Genomic DNA, 13,986 nt, shown 5'->3' with positions numbered 1-13,986 from the left:
GGAATGCAAAGTGCACAGCTGAAAAGCAAAGATTTGAAAGTCAGAACAGAACAGGACCTTGGAAGACTTTGAAGATGCAGCTGAGGAAAAAAAAGGTAATTTACCAAGACAATAGAAAACCGAAAAAAAAGGGAAAGAAGAAGACTCTGGAGACTGGGAAAATACCTTAAAAGTCTTTGATTGTAGGGCTACAGAGCAGGAAGATTCTGAAGTGCAAGAATAAATGTTGCCAGGGTTGGAGGGTTTGAATTACAGAGAGAGGCTGAATAGGCTGGGGCTGTTTTCCCAGGAGCATCGGAGGCTGAGGGGTGACTCTATAGAGGTTTATAAAATCATGAGAGGTATGGATAGGATAAATAGACAAGGTCTGTGTTGGGGGAGGCCTGAACTAGAGGGCATAAGTTAAGGGTGAGAGGGGAAAGATTTAAAAGGGACCTAAGGGGCAGCTTTTTCATGCAGAGAGTGGTGCATGTGTGGAATGAGCTGCCAGAGGAAGTGGTGGAGGCTGGTACAATTTCAACATTTAAGAGGCATCTGGATGGGTATATGAATAAGAAGGATTTAGAGGGATATGGGCCAAATGCAACAAATGGGACTAGGTTAGGTTAGGATATCTGGTCAGCATGAACGAGTTGGACTGAAGGGTCTGGTTTCATTCTATACGTCTCTATGAGTCTGAATCTAAAAGGAATCACAGAAGACTGAATCTCATCCATGAGCTGGAGAGTAAAATCTCAGATCGGGACATTTCAATGGTAAGAAGGAAGAACACAAGTAAGTCAGGCACAATAGTTTCCAGGATGACAAATGCAGTAGAGATCTTGCCATGACCTGAAGAATTTGATAATGTAGAAACACTTTAAGAAAACCAGAAGTGGGAGCTCAGGAAACAGTCCTTTCAGTGCTAAAGAATAGCTTCAGGCTGACACATGCAGTAACAGCACAATCAAGGCAGCACATTTATAACAATCTGTATGTGCAATTGTTGATTCTGTTAAAGAGATTGGACATAGACATTTCAGGTCAACACAGATCATAAGCCTTTGGTAGTATGACTAGGATCAAAAGAAATCTCAAAAATGCCTCTACATAGTCACAGATTCAGATTTTGGAATAGCCTGTAATCCAGGCAAGAGTCGAGAGTGAGGTGCTGGAAAAGAACAGCAGGTCAAGCAGTATCCAAGGAGCAGGAGAATCGATGTTTTGGGCATAAGCCCTTCATCAGCTCTTCATGATGAAGGGCTTATGCCCGAAACATCGATTCCTCTGCTCTTCAGATGCTACCTGACCTGCTGTGCCTTTCCAGCACCACACTCTCGACTCTGATCTCCAGTATTTGCACTCCTCCCTGTAATCCAGGCAAGACACAACTAATGACAGTTACACTCTCAAGAACAATAGTGGATTGTTCTCTTATTCTTGTAGAAGTAGAGTCTTATTCTCTGGCTGTAACCAACAATTCACTGGCAACTGAGGGAGAACCCAGACAAATTTGTGCAACCAGAAACCTGACAATGAGTGCACACATACAACTCAAGGGTGGTTGAAATATCATTCGACAGACCAAGTGCTGAAAAGTTACCACATGCAGAAACAACACTTGACAATAGTTTAAGATATATTGGTGTACCACTATAAAGCTGTTGCACCAAAGTCAATATGACCAGAAATCTTACACAAATTTCACAGGAGACATCTAGGTATCATTGAAATGAAGAGCAATAATACAATAGTAAATGTGGGTAACTGGGCATCTCAAAAGACATACAGGATTACATTTTGTCATGCCAGACTTTTGTCATGAGGCTACAGAGCCAACGATTTTATTAAGATTTCTGGAAAGTATATGTGAAAGGATAGTGATGGATATGTTTGATTTTGGAGGGAAGATTTATTTAGTCTCAGTCAATTATTATTGAAGATGAATTTAAATATCCAGTCACAGCAAACTCAGTGGTCAGAGCTCTGGAAAGTACCTTTGTGATTCACAGGTACTGAAAGAATTGATAGTGGACAATGGACCTCAATTTGTGAGGAGGCAGGCATCAGCCAGGTGGCAAGTTCTCCACTCTATTCTCAGTTGAATGGCAAGGTGGAAAGAATGGTCAAAACTGTAAGCTCTCTGCTACACAAGAATCCAGACTGAGAATTAATTCAGCTCAGTTACAGAAGAACACAATTAATAATGTTAAAAATCATTATTAGGCAACTAGTTACATGATGAAGGAGCAGTGCTCCGAAAGCTCATGCTTCCAAATAAACCTATTGGACTATGACCTGGTGTTGTGTGATTTTTAACTTTGTACACCCCAGTCCAAACCGGCACCTCTACATCATAAATAATAATGGGTGCTCACCATAGAATTATTAATGGCATTAGAACCCCCTCTGATATTTCATTATTTTTATTCTTTTATCAGTTTTTAATTGTGAGCTGGAAATGACTTATGGGCTTTGGGACAGCTTATGCTAAAAAGAAAAGACAAAACAGGCTTTGTTTGTTTGTGAGGCTAAGTCTGGACGCTCATAACAGACTGAGCCTTGATTTAAACGTTTCTAAAAGATACAGTGAGACCAGGAAGAGCATGGTGTTTAAATGGAAAGCTGAAATTGCCAAATACCTGGGAATTGCCAAATTGCCAAATTGCCAGTACCTAGGAATTGGTTCTAGCAAGCCTGAAAAAGACCCTATGTTCAAGCAGATGTCAATTGAATGGTAATTGAGGCCTTGGAAGATGTCGATAGGTTTATCAAGGCAGAATCAGAATGAAAGTTACTTTTTTGTAACAGTGTTTTCAGAGGCAATGGTTCTGGTCTGCTGCTGAGACAGCATGAAGATTTGAAAGCTTTCTCCCTAACCTGATACATTCGCTTCCAGAAGCCCAAAGGGTAGAAAGCTGCATTTGAGGTATTGCTGCCTTTGCCTGGCTGAACTGAGAAGGTGATCCTGGTCAATATTTCAGAAAAACAGCCAATGAGTCCACAGTTATGCCTGTAAACAATGCAACGTGAAAGCCATTTAAGTAATCTGACCAGATTTGTTTCTTTCCCTTTCATTTATCTTTTAACTGTGTTTGTTTGTCTGTCTGTGCTTTAAACCCAAATGTTTTAGGTTTAAAGCACAGTCATTAATCAGCTTATCATGTTATTTAATTTCCTTTCTGCTGAAGTTATTGTTTATTTAATAAATTATTAAATATATTGTTTAAGGTACAAAACTAGTGTCTGGAAATTAATTATTCACAAAATCTGGGATTGCTTACTTAAAAGTCTGGTTAGGAACCATTGGAGTGACCATTTTGTGTGTAGTTGTATTGTATAACACTGTAGTTTTATTGTGTTGTGATTACAATGACAGAAAGGCTGATTTGGTTCAGCTTTCTGTCTGTGCTATTACAATGGGAAGATTAAAAACAGTTTTACAGATTTAGACCACAACTTCACGCCAAACATATCTTCAAATGCCACATGAAAATGAAACAACTGGAGAAAATCCACAACAAAAAGCAGCAGGTATAGTGTATCTCCAGTGACAGCACAAATACTCTGATAGCCTGAACGCCAGGACAGAAAGTCAGGTTGAGGAACAGAAAGTCAGAAGCCATGGTCATTAGACAAACTAATCAACTGAGATTTCATATTGTCAAAATGCCTGAACAGTCACTGGTCTTAGTTGAACTAAGAAGTGAGACTGAGTATGATTATCACAGGATGTGGATATGAATCCCTGTTACTTCATCATATGTTGTACAGAATGGTACGGTGGCATGGTAGCTCAATGGTGAGCACTGCCAACCTGGGTTTGACTCCAGCCTCGGGCGACTGGCTGTGTGGAGTTTGCACGTTCTTCCAGGTACTCTGGTTTCCTCCCACAATCCAAAGATGTCAGGTGAGGTGAATTGGCTTAGCTAAATTGCCCATAGTGTTCAGGGATGCGTAGGTTATGTGCATTAGTCAGGGGTAAATGTAGAGTAATGGGGTATGGGTTTGGGTGGGATACTCTTTGGAGGGTCGGTATGGACTTGTTGTGCTGAAGGGCCTGTTTCCATACTTTTGGGATTTTAATTCTAATTCCTAATGTGGTCCAAACTCATTATCTTAGTTCTGAACGCAAGCAAACCAGATTGAAATATCCAGACTGGATTCCACATCATCTCAACCTGTGAAATTTAGACATTGTAGGGGCAGTGAGGTTGTTATAATGGTGATAACAGTGATAATGCAAATAACAATGTGAAAATGACTTTAATGAGTACAAAGACTGTAAGTAAGTAAAAGTAAACTACTAAAATTGTGTAGACAAGATAGAGAGAAACTTGCGAAGAGATGTGGTATTATGAAATTCATTTCAGTGATGGTGATATATCTGATTAGATGACTCTGACATCAGTTAGGGAGCAGACACTAGTATAGAGTGAGCATGTAAGGAGTGAGTTCTTAGATACTACTCTGGAGAGCTGTGTTTAATAACCTACCATGCACAGATAACAAGAAAAGAATATCGCAGTGCATCAACAGTTGCAGACTGAAGAGATAAGAAACAAGCAGCCTTAAACAGCATATGGGCAAAATCCCACAGCCAAGGATATTTCATAGTAGTATCTCAATACACAGATAGCACATAATGAATAATAAAGGTTTAAAATAAAAGATAAAGCACGTTTCATCATTAGTACTTACTACTAAAGCAGACCTTTGGGATTGGAATTGGAAGATTTAAATACAATTGCACAACTATTAAAATGCCCGGAACTGTCCCGAAGCCATATTTGAACCTAAAGCACTCTAACAACTTCTACAGAAGGCTCAGTGCTAACAGATGGCATTATTCCTCTGGTGATTCCAACAATTAGTATTAATTCTCAAATACATTGTGCAAGGGCTTACTGCTATTAACAGATGTGAAGGATTCACAGAGGATGTTTCCATCACTATACAGTTTCCTGCCTTAGTTTCAGGATGACTGAGAGGAGAAGTTTTTCTTTTTTATAAAAGAGAGTTCCCAAATTCAGAGGCTTCTGACCTGAAACTTTGATTTACTTGCTTTATAAAAGAGGATGGCTAGGATAATTCTGCTTAAATTGTGAGCAAGGTCACTTTGGGTAATGCACCTTATGCCTTGGTTAAAATATGATTGATGCAAAGACTTGGGATCTAATCATGTTATTAAAGGACATTCTGTCTACTGAAACATTGTCTCAAGTATTGTTTTGCTTGCTGCTCTGCTTAACGTGCAAGCATTTTTGATCAGTTGAAATGATTACTTTCAACAGAATATTGAAGGTTCATAAACTCTTTTCTTTCAAAAATTGTAATTGGGAGGTAATTTTATTAAGACATACAAGATTCCAAAGGGGCTTAATTGATAGACACCGATTAATGCTTTCCTCTGGCCAGAGAATCTAGAGCGTGGGGGCACAGTTTCAGGATAAAGGACTGATTATTTAAGGCTACGATGAGGAGACATTTCCTTCCTGGAATTCTTCACTCTGTCCCAGAAGGACATGGATACACCATTGTTGAGAATACTTAAGTCCAAGATAGGCAGATTTTTGGTTTCTCAGAGAAGAAAGGATGAAGACAGCAGGCAGGAAATGGAATTAAGGGGAAGGATCACTTTTGATCATACTAAATGTGGAGAAGATTTGAGGGTCTGCATTGTCTATTCCTGCTGCTAATTCTTATGTGATTAAAATTGTTATTTTTATGACTTTTTTTGTACTGATTTTCTGATTTCCTTTCCTTGTCCATTGGATGTTGGTTTCCTAAGATTTTGGTTGAGGGATTGCCTCCTTGCAGTGTGCAGTCAGGCAATAGACCAAAGTGATGACCTGCTTGCACTAAATATCAGAAGAAGTCAAATATCTTTTCAGGTTATGTTAACAAGTTTATTAGATCCCAAGATTAATGGTGGATCTTCTTTCTTTTTGGTTCCTTCTCGTATGTATTTTCTTCAAGTGTGGGATTGATTGAGCTTTGAAAAGTTCATTTTATCCCCTCACTTTTAAAAATGTTATACTGACATTTTTGCCAATTGCTTCTATATTATGGTCATTAAGAGAGATACTTTGTAAAAAAACAAGATGACTTGGCACCAGGGAAAATCCCATATTGCTGTTTTTGCATTAAGTGCCAATCAGCCACTTAACGGGGCAGCAGCAGGCCACCTCATGCATCAAAGACCACAGGGCATAAGTCTGTTTGGCTGAGAGCTGCCTGCCAATCAGAGGCCAGCAATTCTATGTTGATTAGTGCCATCAGGGAAATGGTGGCTGCTGCCAGCACTTACACTTCTCTGAGGGCTTGGTTCACCATGAACACAGCTGCAGGTGAGTGATAGCAGGAGGCATCTCAGGTAAGGGTTTGCAGCAAGGTCAAGGGGCTGGCTGTCAGTGGGCCCTTCCTTCCTGATGCTGTTTCCCTTGATCATGGAGAATCCTCTCCGCACTGGATGATTACTACCAAATGGCGGGATGAGGCCCTTAAGTAGCCATTAATTGCCCATTTAATGCCCAAGTTGGGATGGAGCAGGAGGTCCATCCAGGAGATCAGTGCATTGGTGTGAAGGCAGCAGAGACCAAGCCTGCCACCCGCCCTTATTAAATGCCCTTCCATGACCAGACTTGCTGTGGGAGAGTCATTAATTTCTATGTATGAATCATTCATTCATTTTGAAATTCCATTCTGTAAATAGTGATGAATAATACAGATCAATGCATTAATTAAGTGAATGTGTGGTATCCCAGGAGATGGTAACTTAATCTCAGTATTTTCTATCATTGTATCAACTGAAATTAGATAACACAAACAGACAATAACATAAATAAATATGTAAATGCCTTTTGTTAAAGAACCGGAGAAATTTAGCAAATTATGCAACTCTGAAAGGAACTGGTTTTTCAATCATTGTCACTCGTTGAGCATCTTGGTGGAGAAAGTGTAAATATTTAGTTGTTACTAAGTTAGCCTGTTTTTTAAACAATGTCAAATAAACACAGCCGAGAATATACCTGTCAAAATATAATTGTATGTATCTCAATTGTTAACCTGTAAAATGACACCCTTTTAAAACCAGGTCTAAAATATACATTTTTTTTCTCTCTATTTCAAAGATGGACAGACAATTATCCATGAGCTCTAATATCATGGGAATGCCAGGCCCTTCTCTAAATAATCAGTGCACTCCTCCTCAAGTCCAACAAATGCATTCAGAAGCCAAAATGGTAAGAAAAGCAAAACATTCTTTGTCTGCATGAGTGTGCATGGGGGTGGAAGGGTGTGGAATTATCTGTAATTTCCATGAACCTCATGGTTTTAAATACATTCCAACTGCCTGTAAAGTTAATGTATTACACAGTTTCTGGATTTTTTTTAAGAAGTTTAAATCACAAATAGAGTATATGTTGCTAGTGGTTCTCGAACAGCTTGTTTATTATGGCCCCTGGAGCTCATTGAGTAATTTTTGTCTTGATAGTAATGGTGAAACTTTAGATGTGTTGTAATAGTATTGTTCAGCTCTCAGGAATGTTATAATGAATCAGAATTATCCATAATGGGTGTTGCTTTATACTATTCTACATGAGCTTGTTTAGTATGGTTGCTTAATATCTGACTTGATAATAATGAGTGATTTCTGAATTTGCTGCTTAAGGAATATGGATAAGATATTAGATAACTTACTTATTAAATCATCCAAACAGCTTCCAGTTCTTTGATTTAACTTGGGCTGAGTGACGTTTTCAGATTTTTGGCTTTTATACTTAAGCTTTCCATAGTACTTAAAAATTGATTGTGATTTCAGCAAATTTTATTTGATTTATGGTCTAAGCTGAATTCCAAGTATTGATTGATTCCTTGCTACTGCACATCCTTGTTAGTGTTACACACAAAAAGTGAAAGAATATAACCATATGAATATGTTATTCAATTACAAAACAATGTTTGGAAGACTGAAGTATTTATGTATCTTTATGTATGCTACAGCTCAATGCAGTACATACTTTTACAAGGTGTAGATGTTCTTAATTACATGTAGCTGATGGCATTTCCACAGTAGCTTATTACTACAGACCTGTTTTTGATGCTTGTAGGTAACAGTTAATTTGTTTGAGCCCTGAAATTTACAGGGACAGAACTGGAGAAAGCTTTTATTCAGGAGAAATTTGCAATACAGTACAGGAATTTATCAATTTTTAACCTGCCCCCTGGCAGTGTACAGTCACATTGACAAGTTAGCCAGGTGGGAAGGCCACACTCAGAAAGTTTGCATTTGATCAGGTTAAGTTAGATGGGAGGAAGGATCAAAAGAGATTGTGGAGTAGCAGGTGTGTTTGTGTGTGTTCGTTTCTGTGCATTGAGGGAGTGGGGAGGGTAGACTGGGAAGAGAGATCGGATGAGATTGTGAGATACAAGTTGAAAAGTGGCAGCAGTCAGGATTGATCAGGCATAGCTTCTGGATTGGAGACTGTAATAGGAAGCTAGGCACAACAGGAAATTTACTTAAGGGGCTAGGCAGACACTCTTGCTCCTCCTAACTCACCAGGATTCTCTGAAAAAGCACTTAACTGCTTGATCCACTGGCCTGATTTCCTAAGCCTTGGGAAACCCAGCTCACAACAACTTAATTTAAATCAAGTTCCTAACTGTACTGCCCGAGCTGATTTACATATAAAAATGAGATATCCAGCTTCTCAAGAACAGAACACCAGCTTGTGACAATACAGATGCGTGCACATGTAGCAGTTTCAATCAGATAAACTAATGTCATATTTGAAAGTTGCGTTGTGCCTCTCAGAGCCATTAATTTTTAAAACTCCCTCCCCTCCCCCAACTGTCTTTGATCTCCTTATGAACATAATGGAGCAGATTTTAACTATTGGACAGTTAGTGCAATTGGTATATCATCCATGTTTTGAAGCCTGGGCCTCATTTAGTAGAAGTGCAGTGTCGAGGCATGGAATGGGAATCTTGGTACAACTCACTGCAAATAATCCAACAGTCTGTTGATTGCCTTGCTGGTTATGGTGGGGGTGTGATCATGCAAGGCAGAAGGCAGCGGATCTCCAGATTATTGTTATGTGGCTTGAAGGCGCACTCTTGCTTTTAATTTTAAAGTAATCTTTCTGAGGCCTCTGCAATCTGCAAATCTGGCCAAAACACGAAAGCTGTTCCCTCTGTGCAATTGAGCCTGAAAGTAGCAACCAGAGTCCTATGTATGTGATGTAGGCCCTGACTCACATATTAAAAGAGTCTACTACCTAAAACAGCAGCCCTTTTCAGGATGGCAGCAACAGCATTGTTATGGTTAGTAGATAATAAATGCTTCACAGCTATTTTAATGCTGCTTCTGTAGTACATTTTGAAATCACCAGTAATGAATCCACAGTTGCAACTGATACTCTCCAGGATATCTCAGCACCCTGTGGTCGAATCCATCGTTGGGCCACCATAAAAGAGCTACAAAAACAATAAAATGGATGAAAAACAACAAAACGTGTAGCCCTGATGTATCCCAACTGAAGTCTTTAAAGATTTTGGATCTTTGTTCACTTTGAGGCTCCACACACTTTGCCTGTGAATTGCGATGGAGAAAGAGTTATCTGCAACCCACCTGATTTGAGGAATGTAACAGTTAGTAACTGTCTTCGATTAGGAAGAGAAATCATATTGTGCAAACTATCAGACTATGCCCCTATTGTCTGTAGCAGGGAAACTCCTGACACGCTATCATCCACTTCCTATGGCTGAGGAAGTCCTTCTAGAAACACAGTACACTTCAGACTTTGCAGAGGATCCTCTCACAATCCAAGAATGCAAGCAGAAACTCTTCATGGCATTCATCAACCCGACCAAACATTTCATTCAGTAATTTGCAAAGCTCTTTGGACTGGTCTCCAGAGATTTGGAAACTTCATCACAATCCTGCAAATTCTTCCAAAGGATGCGACTGCAAGTGCCTTGAGTGGAAGATATTAAACAAATGCCTTCAAAGTCAATGCAAGGGTCGAGCAGGTCTATATGAGAGCTGCAACACTATTTCCAAGTGGCCATTTACTTCAAAGATCAAATGGCCCTTGATGTGAATATTAAATACTACTTAGATGGAAAACTCTTTACTCTCAGTTGCCTTTATGCCAAGATTATACACACCACCATAGATGTACGTGACCGGCAGCACATGGATGACTGTAATGTCATTGCCCACTTTGCACCAGATTTGTAAGTCATTCTCAATCTCTTCAATTCAAATACTTCCTTTGTTGGTCAGAGTATTGAGTACAGGAGTTGGGAGGTCAAGTTGCGGCTGTACAGGATATTGCTCAGGCCACTTTTGGAATATTGCGTGCAATTCTGGTCTCCTTCCTATTGGAAGGATGCGTTAAAAGGGTTCATAAATTCAACCCTGACTGACTTTGGGAATATTAGACAAATGAGCGACTTCCGCATCCAGGCATTAAGTGTATTTCCACTTACCTGCTGGATCCACTTTACCTGATTCACCGGTCTTTTGATTTCTCCACACAAACCTTTCAGCTTGCCACTTCTCACCCCTCCTGTTTAACTGTTCTGACCTCTGCTCTGCTCTGGTTCCTTGTTTGACACCTTCCCTGACCTCAGACCTCCCTTCAGATATGCACCATTATCTACCTTTGAACTTGGCCTCTGATTATACCTCTGGCTCCAATCTTTCCTTCCTATGATACAACTCCCATTTCCCTCCAGCCTTTTTGACCTTTAGCTCAACCCCCCCATTTCTTCACTTTGCCCCAAGCTATGGTCTGCTCAACAACCAGCTAGCCCCTCAGTCTAGCCTGGTGTGACTGTGAAATAGGGTTAAAATGGTAACTGCATATTTTAGAACTTAACCCATGCTTCTAAGTTTCCCGATCACAAATTTTCACCCCTACCATTCTGTCTTAGCCTCTGAAAGAATGTCAAGGTCATTGTCTGAGGAACAAATAAGATATGTTTCAGTGATGCAAAATGTTTTACATAAATATCATCTTGCATTTGAAATGATAGGGACACAGTTGCCGCAGTTGCCATGTGATCCTATGAATTTCTGGAGTAATTTCTGATTTATTCATTGATGTCGGGCTGACCAAGATGTGGGAAGTCCCTGCACTGGAAGTTTTGTTTCCCTTGTTCATTCAAAGTATGATGTGAGACTGGAGACTGATACACCAAGTAGTGGGGTGAGATTGGAAGAATTTTTTTTTAAGGTTGGCTTGGGTTCCCTATACCAGAGTACGATGAACTGAAGGGAGGATTTAGGTAACTCCGCAATGTCTGGCAGGCATGGAGGTCGGATGTACCTTAGATGCCTTCCAGTGGCTTCACAATCTGTGATGGGGCAAATGTTAAAGTACATTGTGAATTTTGGGCTTAGGCAACACGCTTGTCTCATAATCTTTGGGAGAATATTCCTTTTTTTGTAAAGTAAACACAAAAATTGTGCAAAGCTCAATAAATAATAATACATTGTGTTTTGAATTATCAAGTAAGCATTAAAATATCAAATTTAATTTCGACTTTACTTTCCTTGTCTGCTCAACATTGAAGCAGTTGTTTTCATTTTTAAATGATAGTTTGCGATAATCATCTTAGATGGGGAGGGGTTTCCTACCAGGTGAAACCCCCCATATTTCCTCTCTGTCATGTCCCAACTCAACCTTGTCCACCAATATACCAGACAAAACCTTGGACTTCATCCAGGCTCCATCCATCAGTGTCTGTTTCTAAGGAATTGTTGCAATTCCCGTGCAGCCAGCATTTGTGTTGGTGCATCAGGATAGGACAGCAGCCAGTGTTTCATGAACTGGCAACTTTCAGAAAGGCTGGACCTTCTCATTGAAATGGCGGCATGTCAATTGGCTAAGAGTGGAAAAATGCTCTTATGACTTTTCCCTCTGTGGGCATGGAGAGGCACCAGAAATGGAAAAGGATAAAAAATTTTAAAAATGGAAATGTCACTAATATTAAAATCATTGTACAGGAAGCAAAGCAAATGGAATTAAGCACGAGAAGTATGTCAAAAATATTTTGAACATTTGCAACATCAGTGTTCATAGGAAGAAAGACTGCATTTCTGTGAAATTTTTGTGTGGGGGGGGTGTTCTCGGAGGTTGTTTGGCTGTTAAATGTTAGTTAATCATGACAAACATAGCTTAGGTTTTTCAATAACCTTCAATGCTATGATAATGGATAATCAGTCCTCATTCTTGCTGTTTCAATGATTTCTGATTAGATTCCACTGCAACAGCACAGCAAGTGGAGGAGCAGGGCACTGCTGACAACAGCTTCCAGATTTCTGCTGTTAACTGTGCAAATGCAAACACTAGGAGTTGTTGTCAGTTTCACCCTGTAACAACAGTCTATGTTGCTGCCTAACTGCTAGTTTAGCAAAATCTGAGCTGTGGTTCTTTTTTCAGAATAATATAGGTAGAAGATTTTTTTCAAAAAGTTTGTTTTGAAAGCACAAAAAGGAACTACCTGCAGAAATGTCATTATATGTTGTTTTTTAATGTAACACCTTAGTCAAAATAGGTAATTAATATTTTGCAACTTCATGCCTCCAAATCACATTGCATCTGCTTGCATTCTAATAAACTGAGGTATAGGACTCAAACTTATAGTTACCTCATTAAAGGTAATGAGACTGCCCTCAACATCACAGTAATACAGCATTGCCACAACTAAGTTTCCTATAAATTTGCCTTTGCAAAATTTCTCAGAGCTTAACTTGTTTTGAAAAAAGCCATTTGCAAGGTAGATGTTTATTGGATTTTTAATATCGGCCAAAATGGCACCAGCACATGTGCAGGAATGGCCCATGATGTCAACTGGCCTCAACTGGTTGCGGGAAATGCTGCTGATGTCACCAGGCTGGGGATGAGGGGACTGGAAGTGAGGTGGAGGAGGAGACTGGGGCTGATGAAGGAGAGATTCCCCTCTCCGGCATTGTTGGAGAAGAAGAACCATTATTCCTTCAACACCATCGTGCCACATGGCTCTCTCCAGCTGCCATGCTGCTAGGGCAGAGGCCCTTTCTAGATCCAAGAGGCTGTTCTCAGGAGCCAGACTGCATGTTTCACCCACATCTGCTACTCCACCTCTCAGTTACTTTTGAAGAAGAAGTGATGGATATGCGTAAAGAACCATGATTCGAATGCTCCTGTCAGAGATTCTTGTGTATGTATCACTTACAGGGCTTTGGTGTGCCTGCACAGTAAATTTTTGTCATGTGGGTAGTGCACAGTTATAGCGTTTATGCACACTTCCATCATTTACATCAACTCTCTCTTGTGTATGTGTTCTCCTTACAGCACCTGGAGGTGATGTTCAAATGATTCACAGCCTTTCACTTAGGGAATATAGGACTGAGGAACAGGAATAGACCATTTGGCCTCAGAGCCTCCCACCAAGTCAGCCTTTACTATCATGTGGAGAGTCATAGAGTGACACAGCATGGGAACAAACCCTTCAGTCCAACTACTCCATGCCAACCATGCATCTAAACTAACTAGTCCCACCTGCCTACATTTAACCCATATCCCTCCAAACCTTTCCCATTCATGTAATAACCCAGAGGTTTTCTAAATGTTGTAACATTGCATTCACCATTTCCTCTGGGCGTTGACTGCACACACTAATCTGTTTCTTTTGTAAAATAGTTGTCCCTCGTGTTCTTTTTAAATCTTTTTCCTCTCACCGTAAAAGTATGCTCCCTAGTTTTGAACTCCCCCACCATAGAGAAAAGACCCTTGCTGTTCCAGCATTCCCAGAGCCACCTCTTAGAATGAACAGAACCTCTTACACTCAAGTTTCTTTTTCTAAATTCAATTTTCCACCACCAGGAAGAAAGGAAACACCCGAGTGGCCAGTGACAAGCAGTGCCCTTCACATCAAAGGGTAATGCTGTGTGATCAAACAGTGAAGGGGAGGGCAGGGACTAAATCAAAATAGAGTTGGAGGGGGAAATAATGC

The 13,986-nt window shown here is 40.0% G+C and overlaps 1 protein-coding gene across 7 annotated transcripts in view; it reads left to right on the top strand.

The window, feature by feature from the left end:
• creb5b (cAMP responsive element binding protein 5b) overlaps positions 1–13,986 on the top strand; it is a 455,445-nt gene that overhangs the window by 322,954 nt on the left and 118,505 nt on the right. For all 7 annotated transcript variants that reach the window (XM_043689528.1, XM_043689526.1, XM_043689527.1 and 4 more), the window contains one exon: positions 7,113–7,223. In XM_043689528.1, the coding sequence (XP_043545463.1) occupies positions 7,113–7,223 (111 nt within the window). The remainder of the gene's footprint in view (positions 1–7,112; positions 7,224–13,986) is intronic.

This window comes from Chiloscyllium plagiosum, chromosome 5 (assembly GCF_004010195.1).
Source record: "Chiloscyllium plagiosum isolate BGI_BamShark_2017 chromosome 5, ASM401019v2, whole genome shotgun sequence".
Lineage (NCBI taxonomy): Eukaryota > Metazoa > Chordata > Chondrichthyes > Orectolobiformes > Hemiscylliidae > Chiloscyllium > Chiloscyllium plagiosum.
The sequence above is the reverse complement of the archived record's forward strand: the minus strand, read 5'-3'. Positions and strand labels throughout refer to the sequence as shown.